At 38.8% G+C, this 24,408-nt stretch overlaps 1 protein-coding gene across 2 annotated transcripts; it reads left to right on the forward strand.

Annotated features, from left to right (window-relative positions):
* The first annotated feature begins 1,016 nt into the window (after nucleotides 1–1,016).
* On the forward strand, nucleotides 1,017–20,694 carry GOLGA5 (golgin A5). Of its 2 annotated transcripts, XM_086612976.1 has the most exons (13): nucleotides 1,017–1,152; nucleotides 1,963–2,578; nucleotides 5,385–5,606; nucleotides 6,976–7,195; nucleotides 7,778–7,901; nucleotides 8,725–8,928; nucleotides 10,132–10,302; nucleotides 10,924–11,052; nucleotides 13,025–13,123; nucleotides 14,767–14,992; nucleotides 16,257–16,362; nucleotides 17,621–17,684; nucleotides 19,320–20,694. In XM_086612976.1, the coding sequence occupies exons 2-13, from the start codon at nucleotides 2,014–2,016 to the stop codon at nucleotides 19,398–19,400; spliced, it is 2,211 nt and encodes a 736-aa protein (XP_086469102.1). In that variant the 5' UTR covers nucleotides 1,017–1,152; nucleotides 1,963–2,013; the 3' UTR covers nucleotides 19,401–20,694. The 2 variants fall into 2 exon arrangements, with proteins under 2 accessions (XP_086469102.1, XP_086469104.1); XM_086612978.1 differs by lacking the exons at nucleotides 16,257–16,362; nucleotides 19,320–20,694 and having other exon boundaries at nucleotides 17,621–17,678.
* The last annotated feature ends 3,714 nt before the right edge of the window (nucleotides 20,695–24,408 follow it).

Here is a 24,408-nt window from a genome sequence, read left to right on the forward strand (position 1 = left end):
GTGTTAACTTCAACTAATGTCTCTTTTAAGACTAGTCATGAGACCTTACGTGAAGTTAATCTGAAAAAAAAGTTAAGACAATCTCAGTATATTTACCTGTTACCCAAGTAGGAGTCAGTTTTGCTTGCACAGTGCCTTTCAAGCATTTTCAGCAGAAACAAGGTGATATTAGTGTTACCATACAGGACAAACATATGGGAAAGATTGTTGCAACAGGGTAAGGGTCAGCATAGACCTTGAAACTTCTGATAAAAGTTTTGTGAATCCAAGAGGTTAAAAGGACACCTTTAGTTATTTGCATTTGTAATGTGGGGGAGGGTGGGGATTAATATCTGGGGAGGGTCCTATGATCCTTTGTAGCTTACAGTCGCCCTTGAAGATCAGGTCATTCCCGTCACATTTCCCTAAGTTGTGGAGAAGAGAATATAAACGCCCCACGTAGTTTCTTCTGATCGAATTTCCTATCATTTATTGGCAATATCAAGACCGAGCTGGCTTTTTCCAGTGGGCCTGTACGATGGTCTGACATCCCAACCTGAGGAGCAGGGACAAGGAGAATGGCTTCCAGGGCTGGGAGCAGGCCAGGGGCGCCCCGAACGAGTCACCCACCACTTCCAGTCAGAGGCAGCCAGACGGTTTCTGTCAGCTCAAGCAGCCGTTTATAAACATTTATAAAAATCCTCAAACCCCCGTGTCAGGACCCCTCGCACCGCGGGGCTGGAGCGCCTCCTGCCATGACAAGGCAGAAGAGCAGGAAACGCGAGGACAGGGCATCGCTTCCCTCAGGCGGGCTGGCGACCGCTTCCCTCAGGGGCGCGCCGTTACCGGGAGAGAGGGGCGGGGCTGCGCCTAGAGGCGGGGAACGGCAGGCGCGCGCCCCGCCCCTCCCACCGGGCGGGGGGGCGTGGCCGTACGGCCACGCCCCCCGCCCGGTGGGAGGGGCGGGGCTTGACGCGCCCGCGCCACCTCACGCAGCTCCCGGTGCCTTCTGCGCCTGCGCGCTGCCTCCCGGAAAGGCGGCCACGTCTACCGGAAGATGGGGTTGCGCCGCCGAGCCCGGTCCGGGGCCTCGGGCTGACCGACTGCCCCAATCCCCCCCACACCTTCTCTCGCGACACCCCTCGGGCCGGGGGTCTCCCGCACTGGGAGGAGGTGAGGCCGGGCTGTGCTGAGGCCTCCGTCGCTCCTGAGGGCCGCCGGGTGGGGGCGGGGGGGGGGAGGGCTGGGGACAGGCGGCTGTGCTAAGGGTGGGCGGGGAGGGGGGACAGCAGCCACCCTGGGCATCCTCCTGCCTCCCGCCCGGCCTCGCCTGCCTCTCTGCTTCCCCCTTCACGCTATGGGTGTGCTCGGCCAAGAGGACCCTCCACAAAGCCTGCTTTGGGGTGAAGCGGTCCTTCCCAGGAGCGAGGGGAGAGGCGCGTGTCGCCTGCGTAGTCTCGCAGGCCGTTGGTGCGAGTAAGTGAAGGCATACGCCTGTCCCCCGTGTTGGTGTCACAGAAGGGACAGCAGACTGCAGGGTTTGTCAGGGAGAAGTTCTTCTGTCTGACCCAGATTATGAATCTGCAGGCCAAACGTCTAAGGCTTTGTTATCTGTTCCTGTAATAAGCATCTGGCCACTTTTTGTCTTCCAGCTGAGTTTGGTTTTGTCAGGTGCAAGTAGACTTTATTTTCTGTTAAAATTTCAGATTGGTTAGCAGGCTAGACACTCAGTAGTGGGTGCTGATGCCAGAAACGGATATAGTGGTCTGATTGCTAAGCCTTGTTTTCATCTGTCTTCCTCAATACTGATTTAGTTTATTTCCATCAGTTACCAAAACTGTTAGCAAAATACTGTGCAATTTAGGAGAGAAGTATTAAAATAATTACAGCACTAGTAGATTAACACAACAGTTGTTTAGGTAGCGCATACATCTTGCCTTATCAACACTAGTCTGATTTGTAATCGTTCTGTGTCTTTTGCAGGATATGTTCCTGAAATTTTGATTTTGTAGAGTTTGTTAACAGACATCCATTATGTCTTGGCTTGCTGATCTGGCTGGAAAGGCAGAGGATCTACTCAACAGAGTTGATCAAGGAGCTGCATCGGCTCTGAGCAAAAAAGACACAGCAAGCAGTGCAGTTTATGACAATAAGAATTTGGACTCTGCCAATGAATATTCTGAATTGCACGAGCATACTGGGGAACTGAAATACCAGACGTCATCTAAAGCAGCCTACATCTCCTCAGCAGCTGATAATATTAAACATCAGAAGGCCACAATCCTAGCAGGAACAGCAAATATTAAACCGGCACGAAGGACACCTTCGGAGGCTGCTTCTCCAGTAGACAGTGTTTCTACACCCAGAGCTTCCTCACATTTTGTGAGAAGAAAAAAGTCTGAACCTGATGATGAGTTGCTATTTGATTTTCTCAACAGTTCAGAGAAAGAGCCTAATGGAAGGATGGACTCTAAAAAAGAGAAGAGTAAGGCACCTGTTCTTCAAAATCGCTCTCGGACTTCAAGCCTTAGTTCTGCATCTACCAGTACACAGAGTGCAAAAACTACTGAAGATAATTCCATCAGGATCCAAGGCAATGGTAGTTAAAATAGTATTGAATCTAGAGATATTTAAAATGCAAGTATGTCTAGGGAAACGCTAGGTAATGGATTTGTTGTCATTCATGAAACGTTTAGTGGTAGTGGTTCGTCAAATGTGTGGAGTACAGCAGGGTCCTTAACATTTTTTCATCACTGGCATAATCTTAGATAGCATGCTAATTTGACAAGCTGCATAATTAATACCTAAATCTTTTATGTTCTCAATCTGCCTCACTGCTACTGCTCACCTTGACCTCCCTGAGCTATGCCCTGACCTTCCGTCAGCCCACGTATAGCCCCACTTAGAAGCGCTGGTGCTGCTGCGTGTGTTTGATCACTCAGGGGCCCTTACCTGGTTTTGCCACGTAGGAGAGTGAGTGACTGTCACCAGCTGGTAGATGGTGTTGGCTGTTTCCCAATGCACCATGTGAGGTGATGTGAGGTTTTCTCTGTTTCACCATGGAAGAGGGGTAAGCTGTCAAACTTGCTTGTCCTGCAGAGTGGGAAGTTGGATGCGGATAGGCTGTTGTAGAGCTACAGGCGAGAGAGAGCTAGATAGAGTTTGCCAGAAGTACTTCATTGCTGCAGTCTTAATTCCAGACACCTGAAAGAGCCTCCAGGCAAGATGGTCAAATGTTGGGCTATTCTCAAGTCAGTGCCAAGGAGAATGTGGCTGAGAAGTGTCAGGAACCTTGTGTTCTTTATCAGGCTGTCTAATCTATACTCGGTCCTTGCTGTTGCTGTGCTACTTTGCTGTTGTTTATTCTATAAAATCGAAGGAAATGTTTACATTATTTCTTAATAATGTAGTTTGAATACTGTATTATTTGTTCAATACTTTGAGCGCGTAAAGTGTTGTAAATGCCGTTTTTTTACTTACTACGTTAAGTATGCTGAAAAGTTTTAGACATAAAAAGGAGTCATTTCCAAAGATGTCAATATTTTTGTAGTTCTGGGTCTGTAACTCTTCAATAAGGTTTAACAATAATGATAATAATTCAAATATGTTAGACCTGGCTAACGGGCTGTAATTGAGGCTATATTGCCTTGTCGATTGGTGCTTAAGAAACGTATTTGTTTTGCTCGGTGTGGCCTGTTGAATTTTCTTCTCAGGATTTTTGAGTGGAGTGTGTGTTGTGGAGGAAGCAGACAATTAAAACAGAGTTTGAGCACGCTAGTTTCAAAATTGTTGTGTAGATGTACTTTTGTTATTTAAATGTTCTGTATAGCATCTGTTGAAATAGCTTATGACATATTAGCTATAGACAAAAATAATTAATTTTATACTTTGTACATTGCTGTGGGTATAATCTAACACATCCTATAAATGGCTAATGTCTTGCTTCGTTAACTTCATTAGGCTATTGAGTTTTCCAGACAAAGGAATGAGGATAAATTGTCTGATAATTTGGAAATTGTGTAAATGAATCAAAAGGAAGGAAATGACACTTCTTAGAACCATTTAAATAGGAAGAGGGTTTGAGAAAACGTGGAAGGAATGTTGCTGTCGCTGCTGCTACTTGGTGTGGTGGTGTTCAGAATTAAGTGTGCCGCTGCTTCCTGCGCTCCAGGTGGTAGAGGCTGTTGCAGGGGTAACAAGGAAGGTGGAGCAGGTTGGTCGGTGTTCACAAGGTGAAGTAAATAACGATGTGACAGCTGAACTGCAGTCTTACGTGGAGTTAGTTGCAGTCCATCCCCCTGGATTTTTCAGCAGTTACTCATCTGGGACATAGTAAATTCAGAAGGAGTATTTTTGGATCGCTTGTTCGTTTGCTTATTGCATGTTATGTTGTTTTATCTTAGCACTGCTGCAAAGCTTCCAACTATCTGCACATTGGAATCAAGACTGTTACAGTGGATGTATCAATTTCACAGCATTAATCCAGGATGCTCTATGCGTGTTTGTGCATGATGGGGAAAGGCTGTTGGTTCCTCCTTCCCTGCAAGGGACTGTTCAGACTACTACCAGGAGTTCCCTTACAGTTCTCATTGAGGTTCTAAGCTTAAAAAAAAAAAAATCAAAAAAAAAATCTGTATTTTGGTTTCCATCATCTAGAGAATTACAGTTTGTATTGGCAGAAAGCTTTTAACAGTTTGACAGAGTGTATCTACCTTATATTTTTTCATTAGAGAAAGGAAAAATCATGCTTCTGCTTCAAATCACTGCAACTTGATTTCTCATAGTAATAGTATGATGCAGAATTATCAGTAAGATGATGTTTTGACTGAAACTATTCTTAAAATATTTTTTTTACCTGAAGATAACTAAAATATGTAGCTATGTGGCTGAGTTACATATTCAGGTTTGATATCAAAATGACTAAGTATAGTCATCTGAACAGATTTTTAAAAATAAAATTTACATCCTCAGAATCAAAATCTTAATGGAAAACTAGAATGAACTTGTACTAAAAAATCCTCTAGTTAGTTGCTATGTGTATTTAATCTCTTCTGTTACTCTCTCAGCTCCTGTAGACATCTCGGGCAGCATAGTCATAAAAAAGTTTTGAAATCCTAAATTTGACATTAATGTAACAAGAAATTTTGTAACTTCCATGTCTTGTCTTGCAGGATTAACAAAAATGCTGTGTGATGTCTGTGTACAGTGTGAGAGTCTTCTTTTGTGCAAGTCCCTTGCAGCTCCGTATTCCATTTCGATATAAGCGATTTTGATTTTTTTTTATTATATTTTTTTTAATTTTTATGTTATGCATTTGACCACTGATGTAGAACATAGAACTACTGTTTTTGTCAAGGCAACTTATAAATACATATATTAGTTCTAACTTGCATCTCTCTGTACAGAAACTCCAGACAGCTCAGATTCTGGATTGGGAACACAAGGGGACGGCATGAAGGATTCATCACTAAGTGCAGTAACTAATCCTGGCCTTTCAGCTAATGATGATTTCAAGCCACATGAGCTATCCAATCTTCGCCTGGAGAATCAGCTGCTGCGGAATGAAGTTCAGTCTCTAAATCAGGAAATGGCTTCATTAATTCAGAGGTCCAAAGAAACACAAGAAGGTACTGTGGTTTGGAAACTAAACTGTAACACATTACTAAAATGCTAGTGAACTAGAAAACAATGCTGTTTCTATGTTAGTGTTTTGTATTTGTAATAAAATCTCTCTAGTTAAATTTGCATGTGTGACTTACCAAGTAAAATGGTTCCTGGTTTCAGAATAATGAGCTGGGAGAAACTAAAATGCTCTTCTCAGTGGCATCCAGTGATAGGACAAGGGGAAATGGATATAAGCTGGAACATAGGAGATTCCGCTTAAACATGAGGAAGAACTTCTTCCCAGTAAGGGTAACAGAACACTGGAACAGGCTGCCCAGAGAGGCTGTGGAGTCTCCTTCTCTGGAGATGTTCCAAACCCGCCTGGACTCGTTCTTGTGTGATCTGATCTAGGTGGTCCTGCTCCGGCAGGGGGATTGGACTAGATGATCCTTTGAGGTCCCTTCCAATCCCCAACATTCTGTGATTGTGTGAAAAGGCTTGTTCAACTCCAAAGATAACACAAATGTTGATTAAAATGATGCCATCAAGTTAGTTCCAAAACTTACGTCTTATTAAAGCAGTTTTAGCAAATGTTAACAGTATTAAAATATTTCTCCTAAATTTTAAAGGCCATTGCAAAATACTTGTTTTAAATTAGTAAATTCTGTTAAATACTTCAAAATCTGACTCCTTTCTGGTTGTAGGCTATGATCTCTGATGCCTAGAAACTGACAGGAAAATAAAAACTTCAGTATTTTTGTATGATTTCATGAGTTTTTTCAAAGCCAAGTGCAATGACAAATACAAAAAATATGTATATTAAAACACTTAAAAGATAAAACTGAGCAAACTGCTGCTCTTAGGCATACAACTGAGGGACCACATTTTCTTTCAAAGTAACCATATCAGCAAGAGAATTTTAATTTCCATTGAAGCTTAATATATGATTTTTTGATTAAAAACAGAAGCCTCAGTAAGTATTCAGGCATTATTGCATCACTGGTGTCTTTTTCTGCTGTTTTTTAGATTGAGTTTATTGTCACGTTGAGTTGAACTACTAGGTGCTTTATGCAGAGGTTTCCAAAGGCTTACTCACACAGGGCTATTCAGCGGTAGGCTGCTGCAAGGAGTCGGGCGGGTAAAATTTGTCAACTGCAGTGTGGCACAAAATGAAGAGTCTGGTTTGAGATCACCTGCAAAATCTTATGGGTTGTACTCTTACAGCCAGTCTGGCATTTGTTACTTCTTGGTAGCTCATAAAGTTTCAGTGTTACTTCAACTTGATTGTATTTAATATCTTTCTTTAAGAAATGCGATGTATGCATCCTGACCATTTTCAAGACCTTGCAATACTTACTTTCATAAACTTTGAAGAAACTTCTTTTTTTGTAGAGTTGAACAAATCCCGGGAAAGGGTCGAGAAGTGGAATGTTGACCACTCAAAGAGTGACAGGATGGTCAGAGAACTTAGAGCTCAAGTTGACGATCTGACAGAAGCTGTTGGTGCCAAGGATTCACAGCTAGCTGTGCTGAAAGTACGACTGCAAGAAGCTGATCAGCTCTTAAGCGCTCGGACAGAAGCTTTGGAAGCATTGCAGAGTGAAAAATCACGGTACTTCATAATTTCATACTTGATCATTCTGCAAATAGTAATAGGTTTGACAATTCAAGTTAGATAATTTGATGTCTCTTTAAGGATAAAAATGAATAAACTGGTGGGGAAAGGGATTGTATCAAGATTTGAAATATGAGGATTAAAGTCTGCTCTGAGCCCACCATATCATAGCAGGCAGGGGGAGCAGGGCAAATCAGTATTAAATAGGGGCAGTTGTCACCTGGTTATTGAAATCCATTATGTATGAAGTATTTATGTTTGTGTCAGAGGCCTGAAGCTGAAGACCTCATGAAAAAAATGTTTTTGTCTTGAAAATACGTTTACTTATCCTCAAATGTAAAGACTTTTCTGACTTACCTCAGTGCTGAGATATGAATCGGCAATTGGTTACTCCAGAATATAGGTCAGGGAGGAGATGGGTGAGTCATTACCTCCAGGCCTCACACCTGTAGCCAGCCATATTCAATAATTTACTGGGTATGTTTTCAAAGCTGGTCTGAAAACCAGGTATTCATGTGTCCACCTGAAAATCACACTAGTTTTCTTCTTTTTCAATTGGTATGTGTCTTGCTCTTTCAGGATAATACAAGACCACAGCGAAGGGAGCAGTTTGCAAAATCAAGCCCTTCAGACTCTTCAAGAGAGGCTGCGTGACGCAGACTCTGCACTCAAGCGAGAGCAAGAAAGTTACAAACAAATGCAGGTTAGATGTGAATAGTAAAGAGAAGTTTCAGATTCTGCTTTTGAGATCAGATCTGTGAGGTTCCAACTGCTTTCTTCTCCCCTTGACTTCAGTTCCTGTTCAGAGTTCTAAGAGCTTGGAAGGATGTGTTGTCTTCTGCTCTAAGTGTCCTTGTGATGCTAGTTTACTTCTTGTGTGTTATTTTCAAAGCTTCACCTGAAGCTTCACTTCATTGAGGATTAATGCTGACAACTTTTACTGTTTTTTTCAGGCTAACTTTAATGTTAAAACATGTTTTAAAACTGAATCAGTAGTCAATTTTATTTTCCATGCTGTGTTGTTACACAACAAATTGTTATGTAATTTTAAGACATGATCTTAAGAATATTGAGCTGGACAACCACTTCTATGGCAAAGATGTGAGTACATCATTGCCAGAGACTGCTTCCCACACTTACCTTGGCCTTTTTTTATGTATAATAGCATTTTTGAAAATCTTTATCAGTGTCTTTTTTTTCTCTTTAAAGTACATCAAAATATTGCAGATTACATTTGAAAATATTTTTTGAGGGGAAAGCTTGCTTTTTGTTTACTGAATAAACGTAAATAACAGGAAGATTGTTATTCCCTCACCAGAACTGAGGAAGGAAATATTATATTTTTACTGATATTATTTAGCATTTGCTTAAGCAAGCAGAATTTCTTTCCACGTAGCACTAATGCATCTTTTAATTGGAGGTGGTAGGTATGAGATGTTGTGTGTAGTTGCTTGTTCTTTTTTCCTTTCTAGGTTAATGTTGAGACTGTGTTTAAACACAATGTATTGTTTCTTTGTTGCTAATAGAATGAGTTTGCTGCTCGTCTAAGTAAAATGGAAGCAGAGCGTCAGAACTTGGCAGAAGGGATAACTGTAGCAGAACGAAGGTATTTAGATGAAAAGAGGCGAGCTGATGAGCTTCAGCAGCAAGTCAAAGTAACTAAAAACCACCTAGAATCTGCAAAACAGGAGCTGACAGACTATAAACAGAAAGCTACTCGCATACTCCAAGTAAGTATTTCTGTAAAGAAATCCGATTTGATTTGTACACTTACGTTTTTTTAAGGTGTTATGCTTCAAATAACCTAATTTGTGTGTGGTTTTGTTTTTTTCATGACGTGTAATACATTTTGGGGCATATCTGTAATAATACCTGTACAAAACTGCTACCAGTCTGTATTTTGTAAATTTAAGTTTGCAGATTGAGTTAAGTAATTGAAATGGAAATTCAAGTCCTGAACTTAAAGAAAAAGCTTAGTGAACCATTGCACTTACTGTGCAACATCTGTCAGTGTGTTCTGCTTCCAAGAGTGCAACCTTAGGCAGATAGATAAACAGATGTAACCTACAATTTGTTCCGCACCCAGTATTCTCGAGTCAAGAATATTGCTCTTTTCTGCTTGAGGCTGAAGCATAGCATGTAATGGATACTTATGTGTAAATCAAAGAAAATATTTTTTATATTCCGAAAGGTTGCAGATGTTTATATAATGGATCAACATTATATAAACAGTGGCAAAATTGGGTATTTTTTTGCAGAGTTCTGTGCTACTTACATTGTCAAAGATACCAAATCCAAACATGGTCAATGTGAGTCTTGTTTATAAAAGTTAGCAAAATGATGAAGATAAAGGTGTCTGTTTAGAATAATTGAGTCTGATATCCAAGGAGAGGTTTTAAATCGTCTTGATAAATATGAGAAGCATGAGGTCAGAAGTCAATATTGAGCTAACATTAGTTTGACTCTGAATAAAATGGTTCATACTCTTTCCTGGAAGAGTTATTGCTGTATTTGGCTTTTGTCTGGATTTGTTGGCGGGAGAAAGGATGAATTGAAAGGGGGTCAGTTTTGTCTTTAGTGTTTGTTAGTGTCTGTCTGCTCTCTTAAGGTATCTGGAAAGCCATCATTTTTATCCGTGACATGTTTAACTTTCCAGACGCTTCCAAAGACAAAAGCTGTACTGTTCCTCAGATAATACAGGCTTTCGGTAAATCCAGTCTCATTGGAATACAGGAAGTCAGAAAAATTATCAGTAGGGATGCATTTTTGTTTTAAAATGTGTAGGATCCTTATTAACTTGGTTAAAACAATAGATAAAGCTGTTCTTTTACTATATGTCTATGTTTGAATTTTAGAGAAAAGTAATTTTGGAATGTTCTAGTTGAGCACTTATTAAATACTGCAATAAATAATATATTGATTTATTGTTTCAGTCTAAAGAAAAGTTGATAAACAGCTTAAAAGAAGGCTCTGGTATTGAAGGCCTGGATAGCAATACTGCAAGCACAATGGAACTAGAAGAACTGAGACACGAGCGAGACACTCAGAGAGAAGAAATACAAAAGCTAATGGGGCAGATACAACAGATGAGAACAGAGCTGCAGGTAGCTATGATTAGGTACACATGTATTTGTAGTTAACTGTGCACAAAGGACTGTTTCCTTGTACACTTCAGGGCTGTTGCTTCTAATGTTTATTTAGCCTGGTGTTAAAATAAGCCAACTTTTACTCAAGGTGAGACAAGTGCTTATTGGTTCCTCATGGTGGGAGGAATAGTATAGATACCGCTTCTCTCTTCACTTGCTACTGTGTGCTCCTTTTCAGGGAAGCATTTCTTTCCAAAGAAGTGTGGTGATTTCTGTAGAGATCACCTACATCCTTTTCTGAAAGGGCTACTAATCCTTGAAGCAGCTGTAATCAGTCATCTCCTGGTGTAATTGGCTCAACTCAGCAATTGCACGCAAGCCTACTTTATACAGTTTTAACCTGTAGACAGTAGAAGGGGAAAATTGGAGGCTTTTCCTGTTCACAAAATCCATTTCTTTTATTCCTATATTAGTAAAAATAGTCTGTATACAATGACCAAATGTCATTTATTCAACACACCCTCACCTTTGTTTTCCTTTGAAGCAGTATTGCAGATACAACTTTTTTTGCTGTTACCTGTGACAGATTGCAGTGTTGTTTGAGTGTTAGTGAAACGGTAACATTTCTTTTCATTTCAGGATATGGAGACTCAGCAGGTAAGTGAAGCTGAGTCAGTGAGAGAGCAGCTTCAAGACCTACAAGAACAAATAGGAGCATATAAAATGGCCAAGCAAGAGGCAGAAGCTGAACTAGAACGGCAAAAACAGGTAAGGAATTCTTGAAAGCTGATTGGTCCTATTTTAGCCCTCATGTGGTGTCATCAGTAAAGCGTTTTGCTTAATAAGAGAGTAGCTTGTACAGTATTTGGGTTATTTTTTTGTCTAGTATTCCAAAGAAATCCGCAAAAGCTTAATGAATGTCACTAGGCCAAACAAAGCACAACTAAGTACTAAGCAATGGACAGGGCCTCTGGATACTCCTGATAGAGATCTCACTGCTGTATTAAAGAATAAACCCTAGGGTTTATTTTTTAATTAAAAAATGACCCCATGGAGTGCACAAAATTGATAATTACCTTAAATTTTATTCGGCAGAAGAATCAAACGATAGGGATGTAGTTACATTTGTAACTATTATTTATGTCAACAAACTCAAATACTAAAAATGTTTACTGTGGAACTTCCTGTGCTCAATTACTACATAAGATTTTGCTCTTAAAACAATGTTATTTGTAGTATCAATTCATAGATTTTTATTTTAATCCACTTGCTAACTCAGTTCTTAATCTAAATGTTGTTAGTTCCAAACTGCTCTGTAAGACAAATTGCTGATAAAATTATATTAATGAATTTTGTTAGGTTGTGTCATTTTTTAAGCACCCCCCCTTGATTTAAGCAGTTTTGTGCTAAAAAGAGGTAGGGAAGGGAGGCAAATTTGTATTTCATGTGAGCAAACTTATTATTCAGTAGAAATCAGACAAATGCTTTGCACCCTATTAAAAAAATTCTCTTTAAGAAAAAGCTCATGTGAAGAGAATTAATAATTAGGAAAGCAGGAGAGTACACTGTATCTGTTAGGAACAATTTATCTTATAGGATTATCTGTCCTTCCAGAAATTACATTTTAATGAGATGCTAGCAGCTTGAACTCATTAAAAGGCAGAGGTCGAGGTCTGCTCTTGTTGGATAGCTGATGTTTATTATATCAAAGCAGATGGTAGATTGTATTTTGTTACTCCTGCCCTTCCGAGGGGTACATTTTAAGTCAATACTACATATAGAAAAAGTGAGGTGAATTAAAAAAAAAGGCATTATCAGTTATTACAAAAACTGAACTATTCCTTTTGATGACACACATTTACTTGTGCTTTTAAAGTAATTGTGTGCATTGATACTTAAAATTACAGTCTGTTCTATCTGAGGGTTCCTTTAACCGTTGCCATACAGTTTCTGAGAGTGAAGATGGAAAGTAAGTAGAGGTGTTATTTTTTGTGCATCTGATGGTTTGAAGGAAGAGTAGGATTATCTGTTTTCTGTAGCAACTGACAGCTGAAGTGATACAGTGATTCGAAGAGTGTACTTGAAAGATAAGCATGACACATCTTTAAGTCAAAGTTAAAATAGCCACTAAATTGTGGGATTAACAACACTTATGGTTAGACTTGCTGTTCAGTAACTTGTCCCTTACTAATATTCCTTCCCCTTTCACATCTCTTATGTTAATTTATCCCAAACTTTAAAGGAAGGTCAGTGTCGTACAGGATTATAGATAGGTATGACTAGGGTTTTTAAACACTTTAAAAAATGATATCCTGGATTGATGGATTTCTTTTAGGAATACGGATTCCCCCTCAGATTATTTCCTAATTGTTTAAATTACGTTATTGGCATCATTTCAAGATAGCAATATAATAAACAGCGAGGGCGTAAGGAAGATAAATCATGGTCCCAATGAAATTGGGTGACTCTTAGTAAACTAGTGTGGATTAATATTTGTGTTAGGTCAGTCTCCACAAAAGAATTTGGGAAGTTTTGTAGATTGTGTCTTCACACTCGGCTCTCTTACTTATTTTTCTCCATCCTAGGCAGACACTTAGAACTAAGATTAAATTTCAGTTTATATTTGATTGCAGCATATTACCTTCTTGTGTTCTGCTGTGAAACTCTAGATAAGAGAATATCTCTCAAAATACATGTGTGTATAAGATTTTTTTTTTTGTGATTGTGATAAATTTTATAGGAACTCCATTATGCTGAGGAAGAATTGTATCGAACGAAGAATACTTTGCAAAGCAGAATAAAAGACAGAGAGGAAGAAATCCAGAAGCTCAGAAATCAGGTACTCTGTGTGTATAGAAAATAACTGTCACCTTTGATTATGAAAACAGTGATGAGAAGGATTAATTTGATTAAACTCTACAAAAGAAACATAAAGGCTTTGCTAATGAGTTACAGTGTAGTTATTTTCAATACAGAGTAGAGTTTTGAGTGGAGGGAGAACAAGAAGAGAACCATGAAGTAATGAATAGCCCAATTTATAATCATGTGTGTTTGTCTTTGGGAGGAAAAAAATTAACCTGTGTCCCAACTAAACCTGAAGGAGTGATGCTGGATCAACATTCTTCTTTCTGAAAGCTAAAAAAAGTCATTGTCATTCGATTAGGTCCTCACGGTTTCTGCTAAGATCCTTTTAACTGGGCATGAGAACATAACTGACGTCCTACAGACTCAGTGATTCGTCTAGCCCACTGTTGTGTCTTGGACAGTGGCAATGGGGCCAGCATGTGAGCCTGACTGCTTTCTTCACTCCCTTGAATGTGCTCAGCATCGGCAGTTGAATTAGGGACAGCAGTGTTTAAGTCCCTGCTAAGTCCCACCGGCATGTTTGTGGACATATTTTCCTTGAATCAGTCTAACCCTTTTGGAACTTTCCGATGCTTGGCAGCCCCCACAGTCCCCTTGCACAGCATGAAGGCATAGGCCTTGTTTTGTGTAAATTATCTTAGCATAATGAAAAGTAGTCTATAGGTAGAGAAATTGATAGTCGAGTCAGCTATGGTCAGCTGTGCAGTTACAGTGTCAGAGGGTTTGGAAATTGTTGTGTTGCGATAGAAGTTTCATGAGCCTGTTAGCAGACGATTCTTCTGGTAATGCTGCCTTCAGGAATACCTGCACCTGCCCTGGTGCATTGCATCTAATTTGTATTTTTGAGATCTCACTGTCTCTGGTTCCTGCTGGTTCCGTTTTTTCATCACTGAAGCTACATCTTTTTGGTGTGTGACAAGTGACTGAGGTCTAAGACTGTAGTGAATAGCTGAGCTGTTGCACATATGGCTAATCTGGAGATTCCCATTTGCTTTAAATATTTTCTGCAAATTGGATGGCATGATCTGTGTCTTCATTTGCTGTCCTTGCAGTTTCTATTTGCTTGTACAAACATGTTTTCTGCCTCAGCACTCCTCAATTCTTCTGCAACACATCCTGCATTTTCACCATTTGCATTCAAGCTTTCCTGTAGAACGGCATCGGATTCTCCCTGTTTGTACGGAGATTTTCTGTTACTTGCTTGAAAATATTTTACTCACGCACTCATTTTGTGAAGTTGCAAGTATGATAGCCAGGCTGGATTGTCTTGTTACTCTTGTGCCTACCATTTAAACTCAGCTCTGAGGCACAGCATTGATTTTTGTCATCAAACTTCCAGTTATACAGAAACATTCATGTGATTAGAGGTGGAAAACATGGGAATACGTTTTTATGTAGAGTTTCTTTTGTCATGTAAGATCTTGTTTTAACTACTGTCGAAATTAAATTTCTTCTTTATTGTGCTTATTGGTGACAATTTTCTTAGTATTTTCCCATAAAAATTCTGTGATGGGGTAACTTGATTCTTGGAGGGCTTAGATTTTGAGAGTTTTGTAATGTGTCAGTTAGTCAGACTTTGAACTTATTCTGATTTTTTTTCTTTGCTTTGTGTTTTAGCTCACAAACAAAGCTCTAAGTAGTAGTAGTCAGACAGAATTAGAAAATCGACTTCATCAGCTGACAGAAACATTGATTCAGAAGCAAACCATGTTAGAGAGCCTAAGCACAGAGAAAAACTCACTTGTCTATCAACTGGAACGACTTGAACAACAGCTGAAGGCTATCCAAGGCACTGGTACTAATGGACCTTCCATTAATATGGCAGGAATTGATGGTGCTGAAGGTAAATAAGGATATATAAAACTTAAAACTCTGTCCTTTCTGCCGCTCAGGCTTTTCTGTTTCTAAATGCCTTTCCCTGAAAGTCTGAGTTTATAAGGGAAAAAAAAGTAATTCTGAAAATACGCAGCTTGTGGCAGAGACTTTGTCAACAGCAGCCAGTATCATAAAAAATAGTTAAGCAGAAGCTCCTTTTTGTGTGTAAATGACTTCAAGTAAATTTAATAAAGCCAATTTCATCTTTAATACTCAATACTATGGCACTTTTGGAACAATCATATTATAAATCCTGTCACAGATGCAAATAAGTGTCTTTTGAGGTTTAAACTGAATGTCAGAAGCAATATGTAGGCCTTCTCTTGTAAAAAAGGGTTTGGGAGGTGAGCAAGAATGCAATACTTCCTCTTGAGAGTTGATCAGAATTCTGATTGAAATCAATTTTGTCGTTGCTTTCTGTTAATCTTGAAAAGCAACTTAGAATATGGTGCTTCTGCTGAGGTTGGTTTGTCTGGACTGTGTAGTGATCATCTTGTATCTCTAGGAGAAGGTCAGCAGTTGATCCATGGTTTTGAGGTGTTACTTTTCAAAGTCAAAATTTGTAATTTTGTATATATGGTAAGTAACTTGAAAAGCAATGAACAATTACTAAGAGGAGTGAAATGACAAACCAGACTTTTGTTTCTCTGCTTATGAAACACTTTTAAAGAAACAAGGCAGGAGAGCTACCAGATTTGAAATATATTTCCTTTTGGCTTATTTTTAAGTAACTTCAAAAAGCTTAAGCTTAGTTGCACAAAAGTAGAAGTATCTGAGAATTATATTTTTTTTTAATAAAGTCGTTAGATACGAAAATTTTAAATAAAGTTGAATTTTTCAGAATATACAGGTTAGTATCAGACATGCTATCAAAGTTTTACTGTGAGAAATAAAAGCAAATGGAGAAACTGACAGTATCAAACCCATCATTTTATACATCTAATAGAATTATTATTACATGATAGAATCGAATATCAAGATGTCCATCTAGTGAAATAAAATAAATTTTAAAAATATACCAAGTTGGAGAAACATTTGGCTTGATTATAAGTTTATCAAGAATCCTCCTCTCAAAACACACTCCTCTGCCGCCAGCAAAATGGCACTAAAAAATCAGATTAATCGCTATTTTTGTATGTATTTGTTATACACTATCAATTTGTTTTACTTAAACAACAACTTAGCTGGTTTTAGACTAATGAGATTTTTTGCCTTTTTTTCCTTTCAAATAGGTGCTCGTATGCGAAATGTTCCTGTCCTGTTTAGTGACGTGGATACTAACATGGCAGGAATGTATGGGAGAGTTCGCAAAGCTGCCAGTAGTATAGATCAGTTTAGGTAAGGGTGTCCTTAAGGGAATACGTTTTGTAATTCCTGGAATCTTTTTGCTAATGAAGCTAATATGTTAAGTACAAGTATAATTTTCTAAATGTTGACCTAGTTCGCTTGTGCTTTCCTATGATCTTAATATCCTTGGGCTTTTGCAAATTATAGTCAATTATTTAAACAATGCTCTTGTAGATTTTGATACAAGAGAATCACCAAACTATGTTCAAAAAACCCTAACCTTTCTCATTACCACCTTCCACCTTTTTTACTTTCAGAGGTTTTGACTGTATCTGTGATAAACAGTGTAATGGTGTATTAGTGGTGGAGTATCAAATGTACTCAGAGGGAGTATCATATGTGTTGTTTTACTCCTGTTTAGGCATCCTGATGAAGACAAGATTCTAGGTTCTGACCCAGTGCAGCTGTTTACCTTGAAAGATAATCTGTTTGAGAAACTAGTAAACAAAAATCATTCCGGATCCAGCAAAAGACCTGCTTTGGTCCCTTTTCTGAGCAGTTAGGTTAATTTTTAATATTCACAACAAAGGTCTGTTCCAAAACTTGAATGAAATACCAATAAAAACCAAAATTGGGTAATACTTCTTAATCCTTTGAAAGTGAGGTACCTTGATAGAAAGTCCTTTGTGCTTCCATGGTACTTGAATTTCATTGTGAAGAATATCAGAATTTCTATGATTGGGACCTATTATGTGTGGTGTTTTAATACTAAACTTCATTTGGCAGTACCATACTCACGTCAGTACACACATGGGTTTTTTTGACTGACATTACTGATGTATGCAGTATGCTTTGTAGCACTGTAACACTAAACTTGGAAAACCCATGTGTTTTTCATCTGATGAAATATAAGAATGGTAGCAGTCTATCAGTTTTTTCAAAGGAATCCAAGGTTTTAGTTGCTTAAATCTTTCTGAAAGATTCATGACAGCCCGTGAAGTAACAAAATTTGACAAATATAAAGCGTATTTGTGAGTTTTAAAATGCCTGTACCAGTCCTTGGTCTTAGCTCTTTTTCACAAACTCTGAAACTAGCACATAACAGAAAAAATTAGGAGAATATGATTTATGGTCTAAATTCTGAATTTTCTCACTCTGTTTAATTTATTGAATGCATGAGGTAAAATTCGAGTCAGAAACAAAGCCATGTGTATAACATCAGCTGATGTTGAGTTTGTGGTGATTAGAATGAGAGGAACAGGAATTTATTGCTCAGTGCTAACGTGCATTTTGTTTTTCTCTTGTGTAGCATTCGGCTGGGAATCTTTCTAAGGCGGTATCCTATAGCAAGAGTCTTTGTAATCATTTACATGGTGAGTAAGCTTTCTTTGAAGTTTAATGCAAGATTTCTACAGCCAGTTTGTATGATACGTCTTAAATTGCAAGAGGTTTGATGTTCAAAAGGCTATATAATTAACAACTCAATGTATTTTTTGTAAAGCAGACTAAATAGTACTTAAGAACAGCATTTTGGAGTCCTGTTGCTTGGCAGTTTTCAGTTTCTCCCAGAAATTCTTAGTATAGCGGTCTTAAAGACATTTGTGTAACTACCATTTAAAAGACTCTGAAAGTAGAGGTTTTAATACTAAAATACAGAATAATAGTGACCTTTTGCCAAAGTTAACCAGCCACACGTGCATGCGCTGTGTTTAGGAAAATGACATGTTAAAGCTTTTTTAATATTTGGCACTTTACTTTTTGTTCAGTGACTAATAATCCCATTTGTCTAGTAGGTGAAAAAATAGCAAGGAAATTTTTTCTTGCTAAACTTAAACAAATAGTAGAAAGTTGCTCACCCATAGCATGTGAGATTGTCAGGCTTGCAGTTGATAATTAAATTCCTCCGTTTTCCACTGGAGGGCAGATGTCTGTCAGTTTGAGTGACCTGTGGTCAGGTAGTTGTGCGGTCTACCCTGCTTGAAAGTACTCCACTAGTTGAGCCTTCGAATCTTTGAAATGAAAAAAAATGTTGCTTGAGAAGGCGTAATGATTCTTCTGAACAGAGTTTCCCTGAACAGCTGTTGCTATTTCAGGATATAAAGCAGACAGACGCACATGAATGAAGGAAATGACAATTCCCCCCTGCAATTGCTTCTTCCAGCCTATTAAGTACTGGAAGGAATAGGGGTGTTTAATTCCTCAGCTCTCTCTTTCTTTCTATTCATGACTTAAACTATTGATATATGAATAAAATTCTTTGTACCAAAACACCGAAGAGTTCTACCACCTAAGCTGCTATCTGAAGTGAAATGATGTTTACGTGGGAGCTGTATATAGGGCAGCCAGTGGCAGTTATCCTCTTTTGGCTCAAACCTATTGTAACTTGAATTTTCTTTTATTTTTATTTTAAGGAAATGTGGCTTATGTGTTCTGTCAGGCATCTCCCTTTTTGCACCCCCAGCTTCTGTTCTAATTGGATAGTTTCAGCCAAATTTGAATGATAATTAACGTTACTAAAAAGTTCATAGCAATGACTCAAACCAGTGCTCGTGGTAAGGAGAAGGAAAGCTGAACTCTTCTGTTTTACACAGTCTGGTATCAGCCAGTTGGCACAGAAGTCGTGGCTTACCAGTCACTCGAGGCAGATCACATAATGTGCTGTCTGGAGGCTGGATATCAGAGGGAACAGCTGGAGTTACTGGGGCATGGAGGAAAAGAGAAGCCAGAGGATGTAAATCTGTAGGAAACCAGGCTGCTTTAGTTTTGCTGGTTTTGTAAAATCTTTAGTTTTCTGCAAATGGCTCCTTCAGAATCTGACTCAGCATTTCATTGTGCAAATAAGAATTCTTTTTTTTTTAGGAGAGTCTGAATAAGAGCAAAAATATTTATTTGAAATATTTCTACAAAACTAGGTTTTATTAGCTCTTATTGAGAGCTGTCATATTTACTGCTGCTGTGAATGATGATTGTCAGTGCTGATAAGTAAATTCTTCCTTTTCTTTTCTCAGGCGTTGCTTCATCTCTGGGTCATGGTTGTTCTACTTACCTACACCCCAGAAATGCATCATGACAATCCCAGTGGCAGATAGACCGAGACAGGACCATATGCTGTGCTAATGTAATTTGAACTGGCAGCGTCTTTAGGCTAATCAGTCCTGAAATATCAGCAAACTTTTCCTCATGATGTTTAGGAAGAATGAAAACCATCGCCTGATTTATCACTACTTTTCAAACACATGTTTGATACTATGTAGCTTTTTCAATATACCTAGAAAAGCATCAGTTTCCTGGAGAAATAAAGCTATTAAGTTAAGCTGTGATTAGCCTTTACATTTTACGTAGACCTTCTGGTGGTTAGAGTAAAAGACAAGGCTCGCACCTACCGAGAAATGCAAGGATTTCTGAAATTACAGATATATATAGTACAGATTATTTTAGATCGGACTGGATGTGGGCTATGGTCAGGTAATAAACTGTACTTAGGAATTTAAATAAACTTTATTCTTTCTGGTTTCTTTCAGTCTGCTTTTGCACTTCTGTTTTTAACTTTGTAAATAACAGGCTTTTCCTTAACATGTTAAACTGAAAAAAGAACAATGGATTGGTGCAATATCTTTTTGTAAATAAGTTTAAAAATAAAATATTATGCATTCTTCTTAGCTTTGTACTCCTAGTGCAATAGATGTATCTTCCCTACCAGCTCAATAGTAGGGCTGCCTATTTAAAGGCTGTTATTTTAGCTTTATTAGAGAGAGAGAGGCGGTTTTGAGAAAGAAGGTTCAAACTCTTTAGAAATAATGGTGTTTCTTTTTGCACTTGAAATTTATATATTTTAACTGCATTTTCTTATACCTCTCATTACTACATGTCTTAATCAGATCTTATATTCATTGAGATATTTATTTTCTAAAGCTTTGGGTACTTAAAACTATTTCTATACAAAGTCTATCAAAACATCAAAAATTTCTCATGGCTGAACACTTACTGAATATACAAATAAACAAACCTCATCAAATATTTATTGTAAAACCCGTAATACCAAACCTACTGTAATAGTTCTATCGTTGAACATTGACATTCTGTAATTATGAATTATCAATACACAATAACCCAAGGTCACTTTCCTTCCCTAAGAAATGTCTTGTTTTCTGGCGTGGTGCCCAAAGCTGAGTAATGAAAAGATGACTACAGGTGATTTGTCAGTCCTGCTCTGAAGAGTACGGTTCAGTTTTCGTGGGCTTGAACACGCCAAGCATTAGGTCCTGTGCACGCAGTCTGTCATGCTGACTCCTATGGAAATGTTACAGTAGACAAATTACTGTATTGCTGCTCTGATTCAGGTCTTGCAGAGAAAACGGAAATGTTTTGATGAACTAATTAATAAAAGACAGCATTTACTGTAAGCTGTGTCCCTGCCCTCTGTCACATTTGCCGCACTTTGCCTAATTTCTGTTGCCTGTTTTCCTTTTCAATTCTGACATTAAAGCCACTTTTGGAACCTGGGGAGAGCTCATTGCTATAGAAGGAGATCAGGTAAGGTCGTTTGTACAACCTTTTTCTGTACACATGATTTTTTTTTTGTTTGAAACCTCCAAACCACTGAACCTTTGGATACTCTAGTATACTGTGACAATTTGGGGGGAATGTTCTTAGTGGTATAAATCCCTTACAGCTTTACTGACCTCACACCAACTGCACATCTATTTCTGCTTCCTTTCTCCTTGCATTTTTCTCTTTTTCCTTTTCTTTGATATTTCTTTTTTTTTTTTGAGAGATAACTTCTTGAAATCCACAGATACTTGGGTGAGATTTTTTGTTTGTTTGTGGGTGTGGGTTTTTTTTTTTGTAGCTTACTAAAGCCACTACAGTGCTTCTAGAAGCCTTTATCATACATTAGTATTCTTCAGTTCTTTCAGAATTTATACTAGAAATTTTACAGTGGTAAGCAGTGAAAAATTCCTGCTGACTTCTGCCTTTGAACTAGGCTCTTTTATTCCAGTGTCAGTCTGGGTTTATCTAGTGTTGACCCCTGTTGAGAATATCTTAGAGCTGAGAATAACGTCTTTAGTGCAGGGCACTGGAGTAGCATCAGCCTTGTGTTCTTGACCTCTGTGTGTGTTGCTAAGATGTTTCTGGTTTTATTCCTTGTACCTGAAATGATGCGTAACATACTTTTCTTGTTGCAAGTTCAGTTCCCATCTTTACCATCTCTTAATTTTCCTTTTTTTCTCTAATACTTGTAAAAGAAGGGAACAGCTGTTTGAGTACCCGATTATATTCTGATTTTAAGAAGAAGCAATGTTAACAACCAAACTGCGAATCAGTGTGTTTTCACCTAGTGAAAAACCTGGAAGCAGGCAGCTTATGGTCACAATTCCTTACCAGACAAAGGGCTGTTCAGTGTGGAGGTTAACATGGGATGAGGAAACAAAGGCTACAGTGCCACTAAAGGCTATGCTATTGTTTATGTAGACACCTTTACATCTCTCTTTAAAGCATGGAATAGTACAAAAAGCCTTTATTATTGTGTCTAAGTGTTTCAGAGCTATGCAAGAAATACAAAGAACTACTCCTTAAAGATTTTTGTGTAAACACACTGGATTTTTGCCCCTATAATTCATTTTAATAAGCTGCCCACGATGCAGTGCAAGAACACACAAGACTGTGTGACGGAGCCTGTCTGAATATAAATGTCAAATTTTGAGTTGAATGGTAAGATAGATGTCCTGCCTCCGATTAGCAATGTTGGGCTCCGATGTCATCTGTACAGATTTGCGAAGTGTGCTACGGCTACGGGTCAAAGGTGACATAAGGACACCATTTCGACAAGCAGCTCCTAATGGTGTCAGGAGGTTGCCTTATTGAACAGATGGCTTTGGAGCGAACAAGCAGCTTCTATTAGCCTCGATCTTAAGTGGCAGGAGGATATTCCAAGCGTCAAGTCTGTTCTTGAGGGACTATCATACTGCCGGGCAGTTAAACTACCCTGACTTCAGAGACCAGCACAGCGACTTCAGGGGTTTAAAAATATTTTACAAATGCTGAGCCTGTCTTTTCGTGCTCTGTAGCCTAGCACCAGAAATGAATGGTCATAATAACTCTCAGAAAATAGGAATCTCTGTCTCCCAGCTGCCGTATCTTACTGCCTTGAGAGCACAATAGGCTATTGTGTGGCTTGAAGAAAAGTCCTTTTTCATTTCCTTCCTGCTAGGACTGAAACTGCTCCAGGTACCAAGTGTATACCTTGAAAGAGTCAAAGAGATGAAAAATGAGAAAGAGAGGGTTGCTAGGGAGCATCAGATTTTTTTTTTATTATTATTATTTTTTCCCCTCCCCTTTTGTGCTCAGTTTCTATGCTATGGTCAGAGGACGGAGTGCATTATGTCACCTTTCTGGAAGGGGGTGAGAGGAAATGTCCCCTCTGGAATGGTGGCAACAGTCTCAGGTAGAGCAGGGCACAAGAGAGGGTGGGAGCTGCTCAGGTGGAGGGGGCTGCAGAGGGAGACAGGGATGGGTAACGAGAGCAAGACTACTCTTTATCTGACATTTATGAGCCTAGAAAAGGGCTATTTCTTTGAGATGTTGATCATCTTTGTACATGTTCAATTAGGTAGGACGTACTCGGTGCCAGATTTGGGGTTGTGTGAATACTCACAACTCCTCATGTGACGACAAACTCTTCTTTGCCACCTTGGTTTGCTGATGCCTGATCTCTCTGCTTTTTTTTACTGTGCTAGGTCAACCCTACGTATACCAAGGCCCTGTACAAAGGAAGTGACTTTATTGCTTGCTTGCAGATAACATTAACGAAGGGGAAATCAGACTTTATTTACTAATTTCTCGTCAGTGTAAATGAAGCGGATGTTGCTTTACCACAGATAATGGTTTTCTTTTCTTCATTCCTTCTTTGCTGACCAACTGCAGCCTGGTTGTAAGATGTGCTGTGAATGTGTTACTAGGTATTTAGCCATGAAACTGTAAGGCAATTTTTATGAATAACACAGAGAATTCATGAGAATTTCAATTGCTTTCCTCTGTATGTTGCCATCTTGCCCTATGGCTTGAGCTTAGAAAGCCTTGACTTGGAAACAGGCAGACAGATGTCAGCAAACCAGAAATTAGGAGAGGTGAATAGTAGCTTCCAAAATTATCTGTGTTGTTCTAACAGGCATCCGCCCATAGAAATAATCCTCTTTGATGTATAGTTTGCTTTCAGACACATGCTCCTTAATTTAATCTGTATTTTATGATACCCAATGTTGGGCTGCTGGCAGAACTGGACTCCACTACTGAATTCCACAAATAGTGGAATAATCTTCTGAGCTCTCCCTACCTAATATTGCTTCCTGCCAATATCATTTGAATCAAATGCTTGCGCACCAAGGAGTAAGTGCAAGCTGTTCAGAGAGAGTATCTAATGCTACAGGCAGCTCAAGAAGCTGGGGGAATTGAGGACTGTTGAATAGATTCAAGGTGTAAGTGAATCAAGATGGGAGAAAAGCTTGGAGTGGGACCACAAAGACACTTTCTCAAGTTGGAAGGAAAAAACAAAACCTGCTGATCTACGATTAAAAAACTCTGCTAACAATGTGGTTAAGTCTGACAGGTCAAATCTCTTGTAAGAGTCGCCTTGTAAGAAAATAAAGGATAATAAAAGAGAAGGAATGACCTTTTTGTGCCATGACTTAGGCTTTTCTAATCAAGGAATCAGAAATATGGATGGGTGTTTTGTCTAAAACTGACTTTTCTTGTGCCGAAATTTAAGTCTTTTCAGACAGAGGTTGCATGTGCAGCTTTTTGTGTTTGCACATTCAGTTCAAATCGGGCAAATTGTATTTTTAGTCCACATTTGTTGAAGAGAAACTGGAGGAGGACACAAATAAGTAGGAGTTTGAGCTCTGTATCAGCACATGGATGGGCTCCAGATGTTCTGCAGAATCAAGCAAGTGTGGTTGGTAAAGGTCTGTGATAAGAAAATGATGTTTTCATTCGCTATAGCTACCAAAGCCGTAATAAATCAATTGGAGCAAAATACCTGATGTGATATAGGAAAGATCTGGGCTTGGAGGAATGGGATAGAGTGAATGTTTTTTTACA

Source organism: Tauraco erythrolophus, chromosome 6 (genome assembly GCF_009769465.1).
Source record: "Tauraco erythrolophus isolate bTauEry1 chromosome 6, bTauEry1.pri, whole genome shotgun sequence".
Taxonomy (NCBI): Eukaryota; Metazoa; Chordata; class Aves; order Musophagiformes; family Musophagidae; genus Tauraco; species Tauraco erythrolophus.

Bases quoted from the DNA above. Each gene is read 5' to 3' on its own strand.
- GOLGA5 (XM_086612976.1), top strand. From the start codon at position 2,014: ATGTCTTGGCTTGCTGATCTGGCTGGAAAGGCAGAGGATCTACTCAAC. The intron at 5,607-6,975 runs GTACTGTGGTTT...CTTTTTTTGTAG, and splicing joins GTCCAAAGAAACACAAGAAG to AGTTGAACAAATCCCGGGAA. The intron at 7,902-8,724 runs GTTAGATGTGAA...TGTTGCTAATAG, and splicing joins AAAGTTACAAACAAATGCAG to AATGAGTTTGCTGCTCGTCT.